Source organism: Schistocerca nitens, chromosome 8, assembly GCF_023898315.1.
Source record: "Schistocerca nitens isolate TAMUIC-IGC-003100 chromosome 8, iqSchNite1.1, whole genome shotgun sequence".
Lineage (NCBI taxonomy): Eukaryota > Metazoa > Arthropoda > Insecta > Orthoptera > Acrididae > Schistocerca > Schistocerca nitens.
Genome location: NC_064621.1, coordinates 256,396,391 through 256,419,349, shown reverse-complemented (window position 1 = coordinate 256,419,349; position 22,959 = coordinate 256,396,391). Strand labels below are relative to the sequence as shown.

General features: G+C 42.8%; 1 protein-coding gene across 1 annotated transcript in view; it reads left to right on the top strand.

Moving 5' to 3' along the window:
* Positions 1-257: 257 nt before the first annotated feature.
* The window catches only part of LOC126199261 (myrosinase 1-like), a 149,526-nt gene continuing 126,824 nt past the window's right edge, over positions 258-22,959 (top strand). Inside the window, exons 1-3 of the mRNA XM_049936065.1 lie at positions 258-425; positions 10,110-10,243; positions 15,679-15,813. Coding sequence (XP_049792022.1) covers positions 290-425; positions 10,110-10,243; positions 15,679-15,813 — 405 coding nt within the window. The 5' untranslated portion in view covers positions 258-289. The remainder of the gene's footprint in view (positions 426-10,109; positions 10,244-15,678; positions 15,814-22,959) is intronic.

Here is a 22,959-nt window from a genome sequence, read left to right as displayed (position 1 = left end):
GTGTAAAACCACTCGAAAGGCGCTTTTAATATTAAAAAATGAAATATAGTAACAGAAATTATCTGAGAATTCAGTGGACGAATGTTGAAACTAGATCCGGTATCAGTTAATGTTGAGAAACTGTATTGTTTTTATCTCAAGCGCGTTTCTTCTGATTGAGCAACAGTAACTAATTAGTGAGATGCGATCTCCTGTCGATAAGTTCGAGATTATCGCTATATAAGGCGACGATGCCGCTGTCGACAGAGGCGTGTTGGTCTACGCGAACGCAACGAGCTCGTCCCTCACAATGTGGCGCTTCCTGATGACGCTGTCATGCTGCCTGCTCGGCGCCTACTGCCAACAGGTCAACAAGTTCCCAGATGGTTTCCTTCTGGGGGCAGCAACAGCGTCCTACCAGGTGGAGGGCGCTTGGAATGAAAGTGGTGAGCTCGAGCCTAAGAAACAATAATTGCTTCTGAATTAATTACATATTAATTTTAACGTACTACCAAATAATGTAATCAATTCGACTCTAGTACATCTGTTTAACAAGATCTCAGGAAACAAAAAAAATGAAATAAAACTAAAGAATTAGAGAATAAAGGAAGGAACAATGAAAATTACGTCCTCTTGATGACAAGGTCATTGGAAACGGAGCACAAGCCAAGTTTTCGGGAGTATGGGGAAAAAAGATCGTTGTCATATTTGCCCTTAGTGATTTACCTAAGACCACAGGGAATCTTAATCTGCAGGGAGGTTTAGTCTTCTTCAGTCCCGTGTTTTAATCGCTCCACCACCTCGTTTGGTTTATAAGCACAGAACACAAAGTCACGCTAAATCGCCCATCAGTCGCAGTTACGTCTACGTGTTAACAACCAAATACACACCTATCATTGATTCTATCAAAGATTTTTCAATTTATTTCCTAAAGGAACTTTGCCACTATGGTAAACGGCCATTATCAGTAAAATACCATTATTAAGTGTCTGATCGTGTGCAAAATACGTGCCTAGCATGTTGCTACCCACGTATACACTTTGTAAAACGAATGGCACTTATTCCACGCAAAGAAACTGGACTCTTACTTTGAAGGGTAAAGGCCATCAGACACCGATACACACATGTCTCGTACATAGATAACCGACGACTGACAGGTGGAGAGAAGTGATTGGAAATTTGTATTAAATCGTCCCCCTCCAACAACAAAAAATGATCAGAAGAACGAAGATTTTATGCATGCTGTCTCTGGTGCACATTGCAGCTAGGTAGCATTAAGTGTTCAAAAGAAGAATTTGTAACTTTTATTTTCTTTTTGCGTTTTAGATAAACTGAAACCCAGCCATCTACAATTCGTTTTCAATAAACCTATTATATATTGTCGTTTGAAACACTACATTAGCTTAGTCAGTATTCCTTTAACAGATGGAATTAACTGCATTGTTGTATGTATCGTAACAGACAATAGTATTACACTCGTGGCAAGTTGTATGGAGATCATCACTGGAAATTAATAATCAACATAAAGTTTACAACAAATGACTGTAGACGGTTTAGTGTGTTTCTGGTAAAAGTTGACCCGAGTAAATCCAGTCCATAAAATATTCGTGTAATGTGGTTGCTGTGTGACGAATTCTTCCCATTTAGAAATTTTGCAGACGAATGTGTGTTTTCTGAAATTGTTTTGCTGCTGCATAACGTTATTTACACCTTCAGTTAGATGAAATTACGGTCTGACGATTCCATTACGAAATCTGGCCTGCTAACGGCCTTAGCGGAGACTGCCCAATAGTATGTGAATTCTAATTACGGTGGCCACGTGAAATGTTGGATCGCCAAAGCAGTGTACAAAATAATTAAGGCAGAAATTGAAGCTATATTAATAGATATCTTAGGAAAAAGCGAGATGCGATCGCCAAGAGATAAAAGCTTTAGGAGTGGGATCGTAAGATTATTCATATTGGGCCCGATAATGGTATGACAGGGGTAAGATGGAAATTATCTAAAGAATATGGGATTTTTTGCAGCAAACGGAAACTACTTTTATGGCCACGTTGATTGCGTATGCAGCATATATTGCAATCTGACAATTATACATTCCAACCGTAGATGGGGTTAGAAATGAAATTCATTGCTTGTATGATACACATTAACGAACTCCTAGAATATGTCAAACAAAATTAGAATTTAATCGCTTTGGGAAACTGACGTTTTGTGGCCTACCTCGTCTGACCCCATCCATCTGTGGCGACCTTGGAAACATCTTGTCTTCTGGACACTTATCAGTACTAAAACTGATATTGTAGCTAGAGTTATAGGTGCCTTTAAAATTGTTCGAACAACTCCGACCCGGACAGAACTTGCCTAGAAGTTGGGGATGTCACTTTGAACAATGTAATACTCTGTGCAAGCTGTGCAGACAATCATCACTATTACAGATATGCCTCTATTTGTATATTAACCATCGTTCGCAGACCAATGGTAACTTGGACAATTTTTGAGTTTCTCTTTGATACTTCGACGCATTTCCGCCTTCTTATCGATACATTTTTGATTTTCCACAATTTCTGAAAGTCTGTAAGATGTTTGCGGTAACCCTGCGTCTACCTTCAAATCTTGTAGAAGGCAGTTCGATCTGCAGATAAACCATATTTAGGTTACTACGATTTACTGCAACTCGATGTAAGATACATAAAATTTTTCAATGCATCCAGTGCCTTCGTGAACATGATTCGGAATGGGTTACTGACGTACAGTAAGATTTGTGCTACGGTGCAATTTGTTCCTCTACAGCAGTAAATACGAGAAACAAGATTATGTAAATCGGTAACTCATCCAGTCACAGGACTTCCTGATGATGAAGGATAGGAAATAAGTAGTCAAAGGCATTATCTTCTTTGGACATCCATCATATTTAAACCTGCGCAGTTATTAGAATATAGGTGGCCATGTTACTATCTTGCAGCCATTGTGAGTCTGTTTAGCATTGTTTCAGCACTGTGTCCGTCTTGCTAGCGTGCTCTCAGTGATGAGCAAACGTTTCGCTGTTGATATTCGGCTGCGGATATTCCTTTAATGCAACCTGTATGAGGTTCGGATTCAAAATCAAATTATTCTAGAGGGTACTGAGTTCGAAGTTCACCTACTTCACATTGATCATTCTCTATGTTAATCCTCGTCAGTTCTAGGCAGTCTAAATGCTGATTACCTGTTCTGCCCCTCTGTTCTTTGATTTCACTGACAGTACACTTCATTGTGAATTGCAGGTTAGCTATGTAGAATGTCTTGTATTGGGCGGCAGTCACCTTGCATACTGTTGCCACCATATGACATACGTTTTGCCAAAATACGATGCAGCAGACAAGCTTTTAAAGTTAAAGAGGCGTTATATGTCGTTAATCTGTGTCATTCCAACACCTCGGAAGGATAATTAATGCAATATATGCCTCTCTGTTAAATACACACATCAAAAACGTTTTGCATCACCCCGGTTCCCAGAACCCCTGGCGATGGACGTTGACTGTGGGTATTGTACCACAGACACAGTCACTTTGACTGTTCAGAGATGTCACTAAACCCGGCCAAAGATGTAAACAACCGTGCATGAGCACCGCCTACTAAACGGAGGTGGTCCAACAGCCTATCCGTCCCAGTCATTCCACCAGGAAGGAGGTACACGGCTCGTGTTCTCTGCAGTTCAACCATGCCTAGACGGTCAATAACGCGGTTCGATCGCGTCCGCATTGTTACTTTGTGCCATTAAGGGCTCTCAATAACGGAAGTGTCCAGGCGTTTCGGAGTGAACCAAAGCGATGTTGTTCGGACATGGAGGAGATGCAGAGAGACAGAAACCTCGCTCAGGCCGCCCAAGGATTACTACTGCAGTGGATGAGCGATACCTACAGATTATGGCTTGGAGCAAGACTGACAGCAACGCCACCATGTTGAATTATGCTTTTCGTGCAGCCACAGGACGTCATGTTGGGACTCAAACTGTGCGCAGTGGGCTGCATGATAAGTAACTTCACTCCCGACGTCCATGGTGATGTCCATCTTTGCAACCACACCCATGCAGTGTGGTACAGATACGCTCAACAACATGCCAAATGACCGCTCAGGATTGGCATCGCGTTCTCTTCACCGATGAGTGTTGCATATGCCTCCAACCAGACAATCGTCAGAGACGTGTTTGAAGGCAACCCGACCATGTTAAACGCCTTAGACGTACTGTCCAGCGAGTGCAGCATCACCTCGGTTCCGAGAGTTCCGGAACCTGTACAGAAACTTTGAACAGAGATCAAAATAAACATCATTTACGGCCTTATTATTGCTCATGAAAACCACACACTGCAATTTCTCTGCTGTTTTTGGGTGGCATTATGAGGGGCCGACATACGCCGTTGGTGGTCATGGAAGACACCGTAACGGCTGTACGATACGTGAATGCCATCTTCCAACCGACAGTGCAACCATGTCGGCAGCATATTGGCGAGGCATTCGTCTTCATGGACGACAAGTCGCGGCCCCATCGTGCACATCTTGTGAATGACTTCCTTCAGGATAACAACATCGCTCGACTATAGTGACCAGCATGTTCTCCAGACATGAACCCTATCCATTATGCCTGGGATAGATTGGAAAGGGCTGTTTATGGACGACGTGACCCACCAACCACTCTGAGGGTTCTACGCCGAATCGTCGTTGAGGAGTGGCACAATCTGTACCAATTGTGCCTTCATGAAGTTGTGGATAGTATGCCACGAAGAATACAGCCATGCATCAATGCAAGAGGACGTACTACTGGGTATTAGAGGTACAGGTGTTTACAGCAATCTGGACCACCACCTCTGAAAGTCTCGCTGTATGGTAGAACAACATGCGATGTGTGGTTTTCATGAGCAATAAAAAGGCCGTAAATGATGTTTATGTTGATCTCTGTTCAAATTTTCTGTACAGGTCCGGAACTCTCGGACCCGAGGTGATGCAAAAATTTTTGATGTGTATAAATCATCTTAAAGCAGTAGTGCAAAATTATAGTGATGGTTCGGGCGTGACTTGGTGCCTCATATGGGAATGATCAGTCTTGTCATGTAGAAACCTGCCGCGACTTTTTAGCACTTGTGCTTAATTATAGTCAGAATCTGCATGCTATATTTCAATTGCCGAAACTAACTAGAAGTAACCCAAAAAAAATTACGAAAACGGGTATTTCCCTGCTTGGCGCATGCAACTTAGAGATGGATACACTTTGATCTCCTTGGTTTTTGCGGCAAACATAGTCAAATGATCGGAGAAGTGTAATCAACTTGTTATCGCCACAGAGTTTCTTGAAAAGGAATATCATTTCAACGCTTTGTTAAAAAGGAAGCTAATATATGTTTTGGGGCTCCTTTTTTAATTTATGAAAGTACTTGGAAACATCTTTGTAACCCTCGTTCGAGTTTTACAAGCATTTCTGTACATCTAGTATGGGTTACTGCTTATAGATAACCATTTAAATGTCTTGAAAACCAACAGAAAATATTTTTGAGGCCTACGTGATGTGCGAAATGATGTTTGTAGTTTTACTCAACTGACAATTAGTGTAGATATGTTAGAAACGACTGAAATACTTGAGGCTACAGACTGTGAATCGACGACGACGAAAAAACTGAAAACTACTACAATTGTAAAGAATTTTTAAGTGGTAGTGCCATATTTAATTATCAGGTATATCCGGAAAAAAGCAAGGAATTAAAATTACCACACCAGACAAAGAAAAAGCGGTGGTGTTTAAGGTAAATGAATGCGGTAACAAATGCCTATGTGTGAGTATTGTTGACAACGTTAAACGTGAGTCGTTTTCAAATTTTCTTTTTCTGAAACCAGATAGTCATTCAGTTTCAGTGATACCACTTTGTGCAACTAGGAATTAGATATTGCTAGCGATATATATACAAAAGAATTTACAGCTTTTTGTAGTATTAACTTCAAACACAGCGTCAGATTCAAGAAAAATAAAATTTTTAGTGATAGACAGGTCGGAATATAGATGATACGAAATTTGAATAAGAAGTGCCAGCTAAAAGAACACTTTCACGGAAAGAGGAAAACAATACAGAGGCGAATGCACAGTCACGACTCCACTCACAGCTGCATATTCAGTACCCAACTTAATCAGCCCTTGTTAGCTCATTGTTACCTACGTAATATGTTTTTCTTCAAGAATCGACAGGAAATTTTTGAATATCTGTGAAAAGATCAATCTCCTATACAGACAATCGTGTGGAAGACTCATCGAGGTCTGATAATTGGGAGACGAAAGCGTTACATGTTTCTGCTCCATTTTCTAGGAACGAATTTCTTCTCCTCATAGATTTTCGGTTCACGGGAGTGCTGATTAATTAATGGCCGCATTCCGAGCTTACTCTGCAAATAACTACAGGTGCTGCAGGTTCCACCTCGTACAACGAATGTACTGACCGTCAGACGGAATTTTTCCGTCTGTTGAAAGCAGTTTAAAGAACAATAACACAGGGATTCGTTATGGACAGGTACTTGCAGTTTCCAGTTTAACTCCGTAAAAATTCTCACGTTGCAATCATTAGTACACTATCAGTTTGCCTCTTTTCAGCTGCAAAATTTGATTAAAAATGCATGGCACTGCTCAAAACATTAGCCCGAATGGTTTCCCTAAAGTGCCCTATTTTTGCCTAGAAACGACTACTTCTGTACGCGACTCGTAGCGTTGTCAACCTTCTTCCTTAATAGTAGATAAATTTAGAATGCTGCACCAATATCGCACAGTTTTGCATTAACCACAACTAATAAGATTATTCATGTTCTTTCGGACATGTCGAAAATAACAGACACCAGTTTGATCCTGCAGACACTATAAATCAAGACAGAAAGCAATTAAACGCATTTACTGCCAGTGGAAATTGATTTGTGTCAATGGAACAAGTCGAAAATCAGTGATCAACTGGGATTCGAACCAGAGTCTCCCGCTTACTAGGCAGACGTACTGACCACTACGTCTGCCAGACACAGGCGTCACCACAGCCGCACGGACTACCCTAGCACACCTCCCGTCAGACCCAAATTCTCAACTTATACCACACACTGACGATGAAGCTGTCCTGCTCTTTAGCCCCATTATTCGCTGCGTCTCGGCGATTCCCGTGAGAATTCGAGCTTGGTGTGCATCAACGCTGAAGAGACCATTGGCTGTCATCGCCTTAATTAATTATATATGTGGTGCCTGTTCTTTCAGACATGCACAAAAGAACAGACTGCACGTATGCAGTATAATAAATTTTATTAGTTGTAGCTACTGCAAAAATGTGAAACACTGATGCAGTGTCCCAGATTTATATACTAATAAGGACGAAAGTTGTCAGTCCTATCAATCACATAAGAACGTAGTCGTTTCCAGACAAAAATGACCGAAAGAATAGACATCACATGTTTACTTAATTAAGGCGATGACGGCCAGTGATTCCTTCGGTGCAGATGTACACCTAGGTCGAACCCTTACGGAAAATCTTGAGATGCTGTGAGTAATGAGGCTAATGAGCAGGGACACCACATCAGTAGTGTGTGGTATAAGGTGAGACTTTCGGTCTGATGGGAGGCGTGCTAGGTTAGACAGTGTGGTTGTGCTGACCACTGTGTCTGGATGGCGTAGTGGTTAGTGCACCTACCTAGCAAGCAGGAAACCTGGTTTCGAATCCTGGTCCGGGACAAATTTTCAACTTGCTCCATTGATATAAATCAATGCTTCCTGACAGCTAATGGCTTCAATTCCCCTATGTGTTGAATAAAATTAATGATTTCAAAGTGGCAAACTAGTTACTGGCATATGCTTCATACCAATTTTAATGTAATTTTAGGGATAAAATACAAGTTGTAATCGGATATTAAATTGAATTACGATCCCTTTCAATCGGCGATTCAGCACTCGCCTCGCAAGCCAATAGGATCGGTGACAAGACAATGCTGGGTCACGCTACGATAAATCACGCCTGTACACAACGCAGTTTCAAGGGCGGAAACCGTAGCAAAAATTTCACATTTCATATTCGTTTTTTTTTTTTTTTTTTTGTAGGCAGATGAAATTTAGTATGTTGGATTTAACTTACGTTAGCTATGAGTGAAAAAACATTAAGGCACGTTTCGACATGACAAGTATGACCATTCCCTTGTCAGTGATAGAGTGCGAAACTAAAGATTTAGAGACTTGGGGTTCGATGTCTGTTCGTTCGACATACTTTTGTCTGTCACTTACCACTACCTACTTTTCGGCAAATGTGAAGAATCCCGAGTAGCATCGTGGCTTGCAGTCCAAGTTCAACTGCACGTCCGACTTAATTAGCCAGGGTCTGAGAGAATTGACTCACCAACTTGAAATATATAGGTTATCACACTGGCGGACTGTTAATCTTAATGGGTAAGCCGGTTGACATCGTTGGTATACGGTGTGTTGGAAAGACTTCTCCAGTACGTCGGATCAAAGGTCGAGGGAGGGAGAGAGGAAACCACCTCCAACTAGACCAAGCGTAGCAAACAACTGTGGTCTTAAAAACTGCATTTGAGTTGGCGACAGGTTTCCCTTTTATCTTGAATTCTGATCATAAATGTTTCAATTATTTGCTGTCAGTATGAAGAAGTACACTCCTGGAAATTGAAATAAGAACACCGTGAATTCATTGTCCTAGGAAGGGGAAACTTTATTGACACATTCCTGGGGTCAGATACATCACATGATCACACTGACAGAACCACAGGCACATAGACACAGGCAACAGAGCATGCACAATGTCGGAACTAGTACAGTGTATATCCACCTTTCGCAGCAATGCAGGCTGCTATTCTCCCATGGAGACGATCGTAGAGATGCTGGATGTAGTCCTGTGGAACGGCTTGCCATGCCATTTCCACCTGGCGCCTCAGTTGGACCAGCGTTCGTGCTGGACGTGCAGACCGCGTGAGACGACGCTTCATCCAGTCCCAAACATGCTCAATGGGGGACAGATCCGGAGATCTTGCTGGCCAGGGTAGTTGACTTACACCTTCTAGAGCACGTTGGGTGGCACAGGATACATGCGGACGTGCATTGTCCGGTTGGAACAGCAAGTTCCCTTGCCGGTCTAGGAATGATAGAACGATGGGTTCGATGACGGTTTGGATGTACCGTGCACTATTCAGTGTCCCCTCGACGATCACCAGTGGTGTACGGCCAGTGTAGGAGATCGCTCCCCACACCATGATGCCGGGTGTTGGCCCTGTGTGCCTCGGTCGTATGCAGTCCTGATTGTGGCGCTCACCTGCACGGCGCCAAACACGCATACGACCATCATTGGCACCAAGGCAGAAGCGACTCTTAACGCTGAAGACGATACGTCTCCATTCGTCCCTCCATTCACGCCTGTCGCGACACCACTGGAGGCGGGCTGCACGATGTTGGGGCGTGAGCGGAAGACGGCCTAACGGTGTGCGGGACCGTAGCCCAGCTTCATGGAGACGGTTGCGAATGGTCCTCGCCGATACCCCAGGAGCAACAGTGTCCCTAATTTGCTGGGAAGTGGCGGTGCGGTCCCCTACGGCACTGCGTAGGATCCTACGGTCTTGGCGTGCATCCGTGCGTCGCTGCGGTCCGGTCCCAGGTCGACGGGCACGTGCACCTTCCGCCGACCACTGGCGACAACATCGATGTACTGTGGAGACCTCACGCCCCACGTGTTGAGCAATTCGGCGGTACGTCCACCCGGCCTCCCGCATGCCCACTATACGCCCTCGCTCAAAGTCCGTCAACTGCACATACGGTTCACGTCCACGCTGTCGCGGCATGCTACCAGTGTTAAAGACTGCGATGGAGCTCCGTATGCCACGGCAAACTGGCTGACACTGACGGCGGCGGTGCACAAATGCTGCGCAGCTAGCGCCATTCGACGGCCAACACCGCGGTTCCTGGTGTGTCCGCTGTGCCGTGCGTGTGATCATTGCTTGTACAGCCCCCTCGCAGTGTCCGGAGCAAGTATGGTGGGTCTGACACACCGGTGTCAATGTGTTCTTTTTTCCATTTCCAGGAGTGTATTTTACAGAAAGCTATACCGTCAAATAATTCTGTTGTGAAATGTGATCATGTGCAGGTAAAGGAGAGAATATTTGGGATCGACTGACCCACGAGCACCCAGACTGGATAGCTGACAGTTCCAACGGCGACGTTGCCTGCGACTCCTACCACAAGTACCAGGAGGACGCGGAGCTGGTAGCTAACCTCGGGGTGAGTATGCTGGATGTTACAGAGGGTGCGATTTTGGGGAAACGTCTGCGGTTCCTGTAAATCACCTCACTTAGATACGAATTCCATCTTTTATTTTACCTTCTCTAGTGACGAAACGTTCTGTGCAAGGTCAAGGAACATACATTTATTTCACCACGTCTTTTCATCCCCTTATTTCACTCTATTTAAAAAAGTAAACATAGCACGACGGCTTTGGGGCTGACTCCTCCAATGAAGACAAGAGTGAAGTCCATGTACACTATGTGATCAAAATTATCCGGACACCGCCAAAAACATACGTTTTTCATATTAGGTGTATTGTGCTGCCACCTACTGCCAGGTACTCCATATCAGCGACCTCAGTAGTCATTAGACATCGTTAGAGAGCAAAATGGGGAGCTCCGCAGACCTCAAGGACTTCGAATGCGGTCAGGTGATGTCATACGTCTGTACGCGTGATTTCCACACGAATAAACATCCCTAGGTCCAGTGTTTCCAATGTGATAGCGAAGTTGGAAACCTGAAGGACCGCGTTCAGCACAAAAGCGTATAGGCTGACCTCGTCTGTTGACTGACTAAGACCGCCGACAATTAAAGATGGTAGTAATGTGTAATAGGCAGACATCTATCCACACCATCACACAGGAATTCGAAACTGCATCAGGAGCCACTGCAACTACTGTGAGAGTTAGGAGCGAAGTAAAAAGACTTGAATTTCATGGTCGAGCGGCTGCTCATAAGCCACACATCACGGCGCTAAATGCCAAACGACGCCTCGCTTGGTATTTTTTTTTTTTTTTTTTTTGGTCATCAGTCTACTGACTGGTTTATTGCGGCCCGCCAGGAATTCCTTTCCTGTGCTAACCTCTTCATCTCAGAGTAGCACTTGCAACCTACGCCCTCAATTATTTGCTTGACGTATTCCAACCTCTGTCTTCCTCTACAGTTTTTGCCCTCTACAGCTCCTTCTAGTACCATCCAAGTCATTCCCTCATGTCTTAGCAGATGTCCTATCATCCTGTCCCTTCTCCTTATCAGTGTTTTCCACATATTCCTTACCTCTCCGATTCTGCGTAGAACCTCCTCATTCCTTACCTTATCAGTCCATCTAATTTTCAACATTCGTCTATAGCACAACATCTCAAATGCTTCGATTCTCTTCTGTTCCGGTTTTCCCACAGTCCATGTTTCACTACCATACAATGCTGTACTCCAGACGTACATCCTCAGAAATTTCTTCCTCAAATTAAGGCCGGTATTTGATATTAGTAGACTTCTCTTGGCCAGAAATGCCTTTTTTGCCATAGCGAGTCTGCTTTTGATGTCCTCCTTGCTCCGCCCGTCATTGGTTATTTTACTGCCTAGGGAGCAGAATTCCTTAACTTCATTGACTTCGTGACCATCAATCCTGATGTTAAGTTTCTCGCTGTTCTCATTTCTAGTACTTCTCATTACCTTCGTCTTTCTCCGATTTACTCTCAAACCATACTGTGTACTCATTAGACTGTTCATTCCGTTCAGCAGATCATTTAATTCTTCTTCACTTTCACTCAGGATAGCAATGTCATCAGCGAATCTTATCATTGATATCCTTTCACCTTGTATTTTAATTCCACTCCTGAACCTTTCTTTTATTTCCATCATTGCTTCCTCGATGTACAGATTGAAAAGTAGGGGCGAAAGACTACAGCCTTGTCTTACACCCTTCTTAGTACGAGCACTTCGTTCTTGATCGTCCACTCTTATTATTCCCTCTTGGTTGTTGTACATAGTGTATATGACCCGTCTCTCCCTATAGCTTACCCCTACTTTTTTCAGAATCTCGAACAGCTTGCACCACTTTATATTGTCGAACGCTTTCTCCAGGTCGACAAATCCTATGAAAGTGTCTTGATTTTTCTTTAGTCTTGCTTCCATTATTAGCCGTAACGTCAGAATTGCCTCTCCCGTCCCATTACTTTTCCTAAAGCCAAACTGATCGTCACCTAGCGCATTCTCAATTTTCTTTTCCATTCTTCTGTATATTATTCTTGTAAGCAGCTTCGATGCATGAGCTGTTAAGCTGATTGTGCGATAATTCTCGCACTTGTCAGCTCTTGCCGTCTTCGGAATTGTGTGGATGATGCTTTTCCGAAAGTCACATGGTATATCGCCAGACTCATATATTCTACACACCAACGTGAATAGCCGTTTTGTTGCCACTTCGCCCAATGATTTTAGAAATTCTGATGGAATGTTATCTATCCCTTCTGCCTTATTTGACCGTAAGTCCTCCAAAGCTCTTTTAAATTCCGATTTTAATACTGGATCCCCTATCTCTTCTAAATCGACTCCTGTTTCTTCTTCTATCACATCAGACAAATCTTCACCCTCATAGAGGCTTTCAATGTATTCTTTCCACCTATCTGCTCTCTCCTCTGCATTTAACAGTGGAATTCCCGTTGCACTCTTAATGTTACCACCGTTGCTTTTAATGTCACCAAAGGTTGTTTTGACTTTCCTGTATGCTGAGTCTGTCCTTCCGACAATCATATCTTTTTCGATGTCTTCACATTTTTCGTGCAGCCATTTCGTCTTAGCTTCCCTGCACTTCCTATTTATTTCATTCCTCAGCGACTTGTATTTCTGTAGTCCTGATTTTCCCGGAACATGTTTGTACTTCCTCCTTTCATCAATCAACTGAAGTATTTCTTCTGTTACCCATGGTTTCTTCGCAGCTACCTTCTTTGTACCTATGTTTTCCTTCCCAACTTCTGTGATGGCCCTTTTTAGAGATGTCCATTCCTCTTCAACTGTACTGCCTACTGCGCTATTCCTTATTGCTGTATCTATAGCGTTACAGAACTTCAAACGTATCTCGTCATTCCTTAGTACTTCCGTATCCCACTTCCTTGCGTATTGATTCTTCCTGACTAATGTCTTGAACTTCAGCCTACTCTTCATCACTACTATATTGTGATCTGAGTCTATATTTGCTCCTGGGTACGCCTTACAATCCAGTATCTGATTTCGGAATCTATGTGTGACCATGATGTAATCTAATTGAAATCTTCCCGTATCTCCCGGCCTTTTCCAAGTATACCTCCTCCTCTTGTGATTCTTGAACAGGGTATTCGCTATTACTAGCTGAAACTTGTTACAGAACTCAATTAGTCTTTCTCCTCTTTCATTCCTTGTCCCAAGCCCATATTCTCCTGTAACCTTTTCTTCTACTCCTTCCCCTACAACTCCATTCCAGTCGCCCATGACTATTAGATTTTCGTCCCCCTTTACATATTGCAATATTGCATTACCCTTTCAATATCCTCATACACTTTCTCTATCTGTTCATCTTCAGCTTGCGACGTCGGCATGTATACCTGAACTATCGTTGTCGGTGTTGGTTTGCTGTCGATTCTGATTAGAACAACCCGGTCACTGAACTGTTCACAGTAACACACCCTCTGCCCTACCTTCCTATTCATAACGAATCCTACACCTGTTATGCCGTTTTCTGCTGCTGTTGATATTACCCGATACTCATCTGACCAGAAATCCTTGTCTTCCTTCCACTTCACTTCACTGACCCCTACTATATCTAGATTGAGCCTTTGCATTTCCCTTTTCAGATTTTCTAGTTTCCCTACCACGTTCAAGCTTCTGACAATCCACGCCCCGATTCGTAGAACGTTATCCTTCCGTTGATTATTCAATCTTTTTCTCATGGTATAAGGAGAGTAAACATTAATTGAGCAGTGGAAAAGCTTTGTGTGGAGTGACGAATCACGGTACACAATGTGGCGATCCGATGGCAGGATGTGGGTGTGGCTTTGCAAAACATCCCAAATGGGTTCTATAGGATTCAGGTCATGACTCTGTGCAAGCCAGTCCAGTAGAGAGATGTTTTGTCGTGTAACTATTCCGCCATAGGCCGTGCACTATGAACAGGTGCTCGATCGTGTAGAAAGATGCAGTCGCCATCCCCGAATTGCTCTTCAACACTGGGAAACAAGAAGGTGCTTAAAACATCAATGTAGGCCTGTGCTGTGATAGTGCCACGTATAACAACAAGGGGTGCAAGCCCCCTCCATGAAAAATACAACCACACCATAACACCACCGCTTCCGAATTTTACTGCTGGCATTACAGACACTGGCAGATGATGTTCAAATGGTTCAAATGGCTCTGAGCACTATGGGACTCAACTGCTGTGGTCATCAGTCCCCTAGAACTTAGAACTACTTAAACCTAACTAACCTAAGGACATCTCACACATCCATGCCCGAGGCAGGATTCGAACCTGCGACCGTAGCAGTCGCACGGTTCCGGACTGCGCGCCTAGAACCGCGAGACCACCGCGGCCGGCGCAGATGATGTTCGCCAACTGTCATTGTATTTGCAGTGGATCCTGATGCAGTTTAGAATTCCTGTGTGATGGTCTGGACAGATGTCTGCCTATTAGACCTTACGACCCTCTTCGATTGTCGGCGGTCAATCTACAGAGGAGGTCGGCCAGTACGCTGTAGTGCTGTACATGTCCCTTCACGTTTCCACTTCACTATCACATCGGAAACAGTGGAGCTAGGGATGTATAGGAGTGTGGATATGTCGCGTACAGACGTATGACAAAACTGACACCTAATCACCTGACTACGTTCGAAGTCCGTGAGTTCCGCGGAGCGCCACATTCTGCTCTCTCACTATGTCAAATGACTACTGAGGTCGCTGGTATGGAGTACCTGGCAGTAGGTGGCAGCACAATACACCTAATATGAAAAACGTATGTTTTTGGGGGTATCCGGATTCCTTTGATCACATAGTGTAAGTGAATAGACGGTCTGAAGGAGGGTTCTTGGTTTTAATTTCCTTTTTTTGTGTCTTCCATCACGGCTTCAATGGAACATGTAACTGTAACGCACAGGGTACTGGTATAGCTTATGATGAGTAAGCTCCAACGGCCAATGTTTTAAGCTTTCTCTTTCACGAAGCCACTGAAGTCCTGTTATAGCATGTTGCGTATGCTTCTGTAGGGAGCGGTAATTTCTTTTTCTTCTGTAATAACTTCCCATCATAACTACTAATCAATGTACGAAAACAATTGTTTCACCTCTCAGAACACATAACAGAACAAATAATGTTTTCAAGTTTTGTGAACAGCGGTTTACTGTGAAACAGTGGATCTTAAATCTTTTCCGACTGAATATTTTTCGGACTATTAACTTAACTTTTTTTTCCTTAAGTTTGATTTCAATTCCCAGTATTATTAGAATAAATATTACAAAAGCAAAACCAACTACGGCGTATGAAAATATGCATATCAGAACATCGTATTTCCCCATGACCGCTTAAAACACATGTATGAAGATTTGAAATGTGATTTTTTTTAGATAGTAATTAATTTGCAGAAGTGGAGTAGACTATAGCGCTGAAAATATACCTTTTCTCATTTGTTTCAGTTTGATGTTTACCGCTTCTCCCTGTCATGGTCTCGGTTGTTACCATCCGGAGACTGGGACGTAGTAAACCCAGCGGGGATAGAGTATTACAACAACCTCATAGACGCTCTGCTGGAAAGGAATATTCAGCCCTTAGTAAGTATGCTTAGACCTTAGGATGTATGCTTAACGTGTAGTAGGTATGCTTAACGTGTAGGCAACGTACAAGTAAGAAATGTCGTACTCCGAATGCGTAAATGTTATAATGTGTTCCCTTTCTAGGATTCACAGTTATGAGAAATTTCTGTAGGCAACAATTTCGCGAAAAGTAAGAATCCCAGCACACGCAACTGCCACGATTCACAGTGCCGATCAGCACCTCGTCCGAGCAGAGAACTTTCCCTTCAAACGCAACATATTGCGAAAGATACGTCAAACTAGAGATGGGCAAACTCGTTCATCCTTGGGAACTAGTTCACTGCTGATCTGTCGTTTTTGGGAACCCTTCAGTTTTACTCGTTCACCGTTCATTTGTGCTTGGTATATGGTTCTTATGAAAAACTGAAAACTAGTAGTGTAGGTGACTGAAGGATGGAGGGCACCAAGAGGGGCACTTGCCTACCCCCTGGAGTATAGAGTTCTTATTCATTACATAATTCTTACACACTTTAGGAAGTAATTTATGTGATTCTGCAGAACCTCTCGTTTAGCCAACTGTAGCGTTGTGTGGCTGATCGCAGGGGAATAATATAGGGTGGCGCACGGAAAACCGGCCCCGAGTACAAACTGCTCGCCAATTACGGACGATGTGTTGCCCGTTACGAGCAGCTACAACAAACAGACAAACGTGTAATAATTAGGCAGTGAAGAAATATCAAGCTAATGCAAGCAAAAAATGCGAAACAATCGATGACGATGTGTAGACAGATGGAGAAGAGAAAATGAAAATCTCACGCGACGCGCATGTAATCTTGTAAACCTGTTGTTGGCTGTTACCCAACTTAATAGACCACAAGTCTCTTGCATAAAATTCTTCGTTTCGACTTCCACTACATAGCTGTGCTACGTTGTAAACAATAATCGTTTACACTCTATATGTACTTCACGTGGTCTCTGAGTTCGTAGGCAAAGTAGAGACTTTATGGAAGCATAAAATAAAATGTGGTTTTCTTATCATACTTGCGTCACACGCTTAGTAAAAATTAGGTTTTTATGTAGCATTATTAAAGTTAATGCAGCAATAATAATAATAATTAAGTTCGCAGTAGTAAAGTTTTTGGTCTGAAAGCTCCTTCTGAACAAATGTTTTTGAGATAATAAGTAAATACGATTTTATGGCAATCTATGTCTTTTCAAATGCAAATTGGAAACAATCAAACTTAAAAATAATTAGATCCTTCCCAAATGTAATGTTTTGTAAATGAAAGATACACGAAAATCGTTTTATATGAATTTTCTTACACTAAAAATTAAGCAAATTATTGAAAGTTAGTTGCTAAATCAAGTCGATCAAACCCAAAAATATATGAATAACAAAAAAACTTGCCTTGTTATAAGTATGTCTTCTGCTGTTCATCGCTATAATGAAGTGAGCTGATATGCCCTTTTGTTACCCGAAAAGACGTACCTATTAGATACAAGGTAATTTTTATGTAATTTACGTATCTATAAAATACTTTTTGATTACCGGTCGTGGACGCTGAATAGCCAGAACCAAGTGCAAGAACAGTTTGAAACACATGTAAAATGAGCGAGCGAAGTGAACGAAACGAACAACTGGATGCTGAACTAACTAGGAGCAGTCGGCAGTGGAACTGAGACAGGTGGTCATGCGAAGAACGAAGTGCGGCCGAGGGAGACCGAGACTGAGACGAGCACGCGACCGAGGCTGGAACTAGAACTGCCGAAGTGACCGCCGCGACCGAAGTGAACTAGTGAACTATGAACCGATCGTTCCTCGTTCCCGGGAAATATAAGTAGACCGCCGCGACCGAAGTGAACTATGAACCGATCGTTCCTTAGAGTTCGTTCCTCGATCCTTTCGTTCATCTTGGTGAACCGTTCCTTTGCACCCGTTCGTTCGCGAACTACCCATCTCTATGTCAAACCAGTCGCAGGATACTCAAGCCTTCGGCGCGGAACGCCCTCGCCCCAAACGTATGGAGTTCTTGTAAACTACTCTTCTCACTTTGTAGCCCATTCAACGGTTTTGTGTGTAAGTTGATTTGTAAATGTTTGAGACGGTCGTGTCAAGATTCACAACAATACAACACCTGCAGCAGTACTTGATCATAGTCCCTGAATCTTTGTTCCTTTGTATCGCGCGAGCATTTTAGTTAGTCTCAGGTCACCGTTGTTCTATCTCGATCAGTATGAGAACAAATGCAACCTCTGTGAGATGCGACAACGTGATGTTAAACGTCTCAGGAGCCAACAATCAGTTGTATGGTGGTGTGATTTTGTGCGAGCATCAGCGCGGCAAACGTTGATGAGAAGTTTTGCTGTGGCGCATGGTGGATTCCCGGTTGCAAAGACCCAGGTAGTGTACTGAATTTTAAGGTCGCTGTTCGGAAAAATTTTGAACATTAATTCGCACTTGTGAATAGCCGTTCGAGACTGAAGCGTTCATGAATAATTCGTGTCTCATTGCATGATTTTATGGCTTTGATTCAGCAATGCCTTTCAATAAAGGATACCATACATTAGTAGTGATACCTCAATTGATTGCGCTTAATGCACTTCACTTAACCCAGCCATAATACTAGTGATGAAACAATCCACCAACGATCCTTACAGTGTCTGAATTCAAAGTATATTCCATTTCTCTCTTTGTCATCTTTTCTGATTTCAGGTTTCCGCCTATCAATACAGCCTTCCACTGCAAAAGGAAAACTTTATGTCCGCCTTTCTTGTTGAATTCTCTTCTGATTACTCCACACACAAACTAATTCTACCTTTTCCATCATCCGAGAAAATTTTATACTAAAGTGGCAGATTGATAGCTGTATTTGATTTCAGTCAAAATTTGTTAATTATCCAAGCATGAATAAGCTTTTGGATCTCTTGTAGTATCTGGAAAAGTATTGTTAGTTAGTTACTAGATGGATCCTTGATTGTGAAGTTGCTACACAAACTATACTTGTGAAAACTCGAAATTCGAAATAAAATACAGACCTATAAGACTGTGGACAAATCAGTTTCGAAGTTTGGATACTGCAAACTGACTTCTCAAAAAGCTGCGCACCGTACTCATGACTTGCATCGGAAATTTGTATCGAAAACCTCGTTCTTAATATTCACTTCACCACAGGAAGAGGATATGTACAGTAATCTGTATAATGGGGGTGAAAATAAACCTTCATTATCACATCAATGCAGTTCAGTAGAGTACTCCCTGTGTTCAGTTGTGATCTGGAGAATTTGTACGGTCTGCCAACCTGCCTCGAAGGGTAATTTGAAGTTAAAACCGTGCGCGGATAGCAGTCTTCAGCACGAATGGAAAGCGACCCGGGAAGTTGTCCACCGAAGTAGTGACCACCTTGATGACGGCATTCGATCGTTCATCCACTATCGGCAGACAGTAAACATCGTAGACCTACGTCCTGGTTGTCACCAGCGGTCAACATTAGCAGCTGGTTACGACTTTCTGCTAATTATGGCTTGTAGACAGCCCAGTGAGAATGCAATTGAACTTCGTGCTGTTTCATTGAGAAGGCTGCGTCGTACTATACAGTACGTAACAATTTGCACATGATCATTATGACCTCTGTGGCTCCATTAGACAAAACAGCGAAACAATAACTAACCTCTCCACCTCCCTAACCCAGCATCGTAGTGCGGTGGGCAATGGAATACCTGAGATGGAACCTGGATCAGGGACGATTGCAGCATTCTTGTAACTTCTGAGGATCATCGTAGAGATGTGGAGCGGACCAGACACCTCTGCACGTATCTGTAGTTCGCAAAATGCTGAATTGGTCGTTGAGGGAAAAAGATATTGACTGAATGCAACATGACTTTGTTTATGAATTTATTTTTACTCGTTTCGGCTCTGGCCGTCATCAGATATTGGATTAGTAACGTCATGTCGCATCCAGTCAATGACTTTTCCCTCAACGATCAATCAGAATTTTTCAGACTACACATATTTTTCAACATCGTCCATCCCTCCTTCGTGACTTAATGTTACGGCTTTGTTAGCGCCGCATATCTCACGCTACAGACCTACGGGTTCAGTAGGAACGTGGGTCTGCCTTTCCGAACTAGCGTCGCCTACGGATGTTTGACACTAATCTCTCTTATTGAGAGTAATTTGGGGGCTGTACGACATCGAGACAAGTTCGTGCGAGGTATTTAGCAGCCCTACAGTGGACATTTCGGTGATATTTGTTTTTAAAGGCGGTAACATACGCGCACATTATACACCTCTCGAGAAGGAATTCAAATTCAAATGGCTCTGAACAGTTTGTGACTTAATATCTGAGGTCATCAGTCCCCTAGAACTTGGAACTACTTAAACCTAAATAACCTAATGACATCACACGCATCCATGCCAGAGGCGGATTCGAACGTGCGACCGTAGCGGTCGCGCGGTTCCAGACTGAAGCGCCTAGAACCGTTCGGCCATAACGGCCGGCAAGAAGGAACTGATCGAATGGAATGGCCTGTGTTATTTGCTGTAAAAAATCATTGAGAATGCTTGGAATCATTGAAACCTTCCATCCCAAAACACTGGATGACCAAAGGAGGGCTGCCGTCGAAGAATGGGACTATCTTCAACGGCAAAGTCTCGATCACGTTGTGGAGGATATGCAAAGGGGGATCCTAGTACATCATAACGCCGTAATGGAGAACGATGGCTGCCACCCTGTATTAGTAATTGTGTCTTGGGAAGGAAACATAAATGCACGGTCGGATTTACATGAACTGATCTTCGCCCATTAGTTGTCTAGAAACCAGTCGCACACCGTTGCAAAACCCTATTTAAAATGGGAAGTTTTTTCCCGGTTAGTTAAGTACAATATAAACACATGAATGTAGCTGAAGTCGATTTTATTAAATGAGCTAAATGACACAAGGAACTACTGTACTTTGAAATTCAATAGTTTATATAGTATAACACAACTCTGTTGTAGCCGAACTAGTCAATTCATTAAATCCATCAGGCAGCTTACAAAAGCTGTCAGATATTGTCCTTCGCAATTCACGAATAAATGATCAAACTGTTAATTCTACAATGTGTATCAACAAATTCGGTATAAAAACTTCAAAATTCCTCTACGACGTCACTGACAGAATAATTCTAAGCCGTGATGTGAACTGGGGTCACGCAATAATCAAGGTACAGCCGCTACCATTACATGCCTAACTGCAACCAAGAAATAAAATAACAAGCGATCTGGCGTCCTGAAAGAGAGCTCCTCACTCTTTCGAATAGGAACACCATGCTCGCCTCGTTCTCGTCCCCCTGAATCTTAACACCCATGTCCAGCATTCTGTACATTTGTCCCACCACTTTTGTTAGCTTACCTTCTATCTCTTCCCTGTTATACCACTCTGTCCTTGTGGTGTGCGTTAAATTAAACATCAATAATACAAATTTTGAAACATTCAGCCAACATTAATAATAAGAGTTTCATGAAGTAATCACCCTCAAATACGGATCAAAAAGATATCAAACACTACTAAAACTAAATTAAACTCCGCCCGAACAGGCCATGAAGGCCCAACGGTATCGACCGGCCGCCGTATCAACCTCAGCGCATAGGCGTCACTGAACGCGAATATGCAGAGGCGCACCGCTCTCCCGGCCGTATGCCAGTTTACGAGACCGGAGCCGCTACTTCTCAATCAAGTAGCTCCTCAGTTTGCCTCACAAGGGCTGACTGCACCCCGCTTGCTCACCCATCAAAGTGCTAGCCCAGCCTGACAGCGATTAACTTCGGTGATTTGACAGGAACCGGCGTTACCACTACGGTAAGGCCATTGGCTATCGAACACTACACGTCTAAAAATAATTGCTTCTTATGAAACATTATATTTACATGAATATTCTGTTGCTAACCTAATACATAAGTGCTAAGTACATTTCAGTATTAATTACGGGTATTGCAGTTTATAAAGTGGCCTAGTTTTACAGGCTGCTGTGTGTGCATTAAAGTAGTAGGATTTTGTGGAATTTACGCCTCAGTTGCTCGTGGCGAGAGCTTCAGCCGTACACTAGTGAAAATTTATCAGTGCCGGCTAGCTATCCTATTTGGCCAGGCGCAGTTCGCAGATGGTGAAAATCCTACCTACTCCATCCTCTATGTATCCATACCACTCTAAATTGCATACCAGAGCACAGTCGGTACCATAGAATCCCTTTAACTTTTCACACTGCAGATATTTATTGAAACGGACGTTTCCTGGAACATCGGTTATTTGTTTTTATTCAGTTACGAGTGCACATTGCGTACTAAAAATGTATGCCTTCCAGTTGTCTTATAAATTCTTTTTCTTGTTCTTCTTCTGCACTCCATGGATTAGGCAATGTTGCCTGTTCCGGCTTCAAAACATGTCTGGCCATCGGTTCCTTGGTGTTCCCGGATATCTTGTCCCCTTAGGCTTATAGTAGGACACTCTTCTTGGGTTGCTCTCTTTCGGTATTCTCCCAAGATGCTGTTTCGAAACATTTCGATGGTTTACGATTTTTCTCACAAGGAGTTTATTCCTAGTTCTCTCATTTTTCATTTGAAATTTTATCTGAAAGGGTACATCCTTTTACTGCTCTTAAGAATTTCATTTAGGCAGCTTATATCTTGTTTTTATCAGCTTTTGTGAACGTCTAAGTTTCATGAGGAAAGAAATATTGTATGCATTGTTCCTCTTCGATTGCATTATATTTACAACAATTCTTTCTTCACTTATCTAGATACTTCAGCACATTATGGGTCATGATTTATCTCTCATGTGTATCAGCTTAAAAGGTGCTTATCAGTTTGTTCCAAGATTCTGGTGAGCTTCCCTTTTAATGTTTTTCACTTAATTTTCGTTTTCCCTAGCAGTAGCCGATCGAGACAGACGCAGCAACAGGGAAGTAAACGCTGTTGTGACATTTACGAGCTCCTAACCAGGAGCGAATTTTATTGTATCATCTGTGTGCTTTAATAGTTTACTTTCTTGAGTTTCTGCGTGTAAATTTAACATCTAATACACACAGTTCTCGCGTCTTCGTTTGCGTCAGAAAGTAAACCGATCTAATCAGGGGCAAATTATTTAGTTTCACTTGAGTGCTTCGGTAATTAGATTTTTTAATATCTG